The following is a 1,075-nucleotide window of genomic DNA, read 5'->3' as shown; positions in this document are numbered from 1 at the left end:
TTAGGGGCGAAGAAAGTCATTGATTGAGTTCCTAGTCCACACATCACCAGCGCATTGAGACTTCAGTATAATGCGCTATACCAAATCCCACTACATTACATTACATTAGAACAAACTTTTATTTTCCAGACCATTTCAGTTTTCTTTGTGTACCTGAAAATTAGTTTCACAGTGTGTCACCTACGGACCATTAAGTCCTTTGCAAGATGTAGCTACGCAAAACGTAGAACTTCTATTCCAGACCTCTTTGAATTAGGGGATGGTAAAACATGGGATTAAGCTTATACAGACAATTATTGTTATAACAAAGCAATATGATTAAATTCAGAAATATGATATAAAATGCAAAAAAAAAAATGTAAAAACTACTTCTCTTACTTTAACTGCCTTGACATTTTTCAAAGACTGCCTTGAAACCTGCAGTAATAGCAGGAGTTTTGAATTTGACAGCAAGCTGTTCCAGCTGAGGTTCCATGTCTGATGCATCCATGGCATTCCAGACGAGAGATCTGTCTGATCCAGCATTTGGTTTCAGTTCCATCTCCGGCGTGATTATGTGGTTGGCACAGATCTTCAGCACTTGATCTCTCCTCATTACTACACGGCAGCGATTTAGAACCTTGTGCTTCAGGATCTTGATCTCACCAACCCCACGCTCTTTCCACTGTGCCGTCTCACGATTCCAGCGGTACAGTTTCGCACGCTGGCAGAATAACTGTTCTTCTTCCTCTTCACCAGTTTTAACTTCAATTTCTTTCAGCGTGACAACAGGCTCAAACTGCAGATCGTCCCGTTCTTCCTCTGGGTAATAACCTTGGTCGCTGGATCTCACTGAAGCTTTTGCAGGACTGGATGCTGTGCTTGGCTCACTCTTCTCATCTTCACTCATTGTTTTTCTCACTGCTGCAGCAAAACTTTGTCCAAAGCTGAATGTTGGTGCAGAAGTAACTGAAAATATAGAAATTACATAATATAAACTTGCTAACACTGAGGTACAGGCCCGTAACCGGGGAGGGGAGGGCAAACCTTGCCTCTAGGCCTGCTTATTCTTCTTATGTCCCTAGGTAAGCATGCG

The 1,075-nt window shown here is 42.0% G+C and overlaps 1 protein-coding gene across 1 annotated transcript; it reads right to left on the bottom strand.

The window, feature by feature from the left end:
- Positions 1 to 360: 360 nt before the first annotated feature.
- Positions 361 to 951, bottom strand: LOC117106213 (E3 SUMO-protein ligase RanBP2-like; the record flags this gene model as incomplete). The annotated part of the gene is given in 1 exon segment (XM_033247561.1): positions 361 to 951. A coding segment is annotated over 1 exon segment (510 nt). The 3' UTR covers positions 361 to 379.
- Between the last annotated feature and the right edge of the window lie 124 nt (positions 952 to 1,075).

This window comes from Anneissia japonica, unplaced genomic scaffold (assembly GCF_011630105.1).
Source record: "Anneissia japonica isolate Jap-2015-1 unplaced genomic scaffold, ASM1163010v1 scaffold53272_len1075_cov166, whole genome shotgun sequence".
Taxonomy (NCBI): Eukaryota; Metazoa; Echinodermata; class Crinoidea; order Comatulida; family Comatulidae; genus Anneissia; species Anneissia japonica.
Note: the sequence above shows the minus strand (reverse complement) of the source record. Positions and strands in the feature narration are given on the sequence as shown.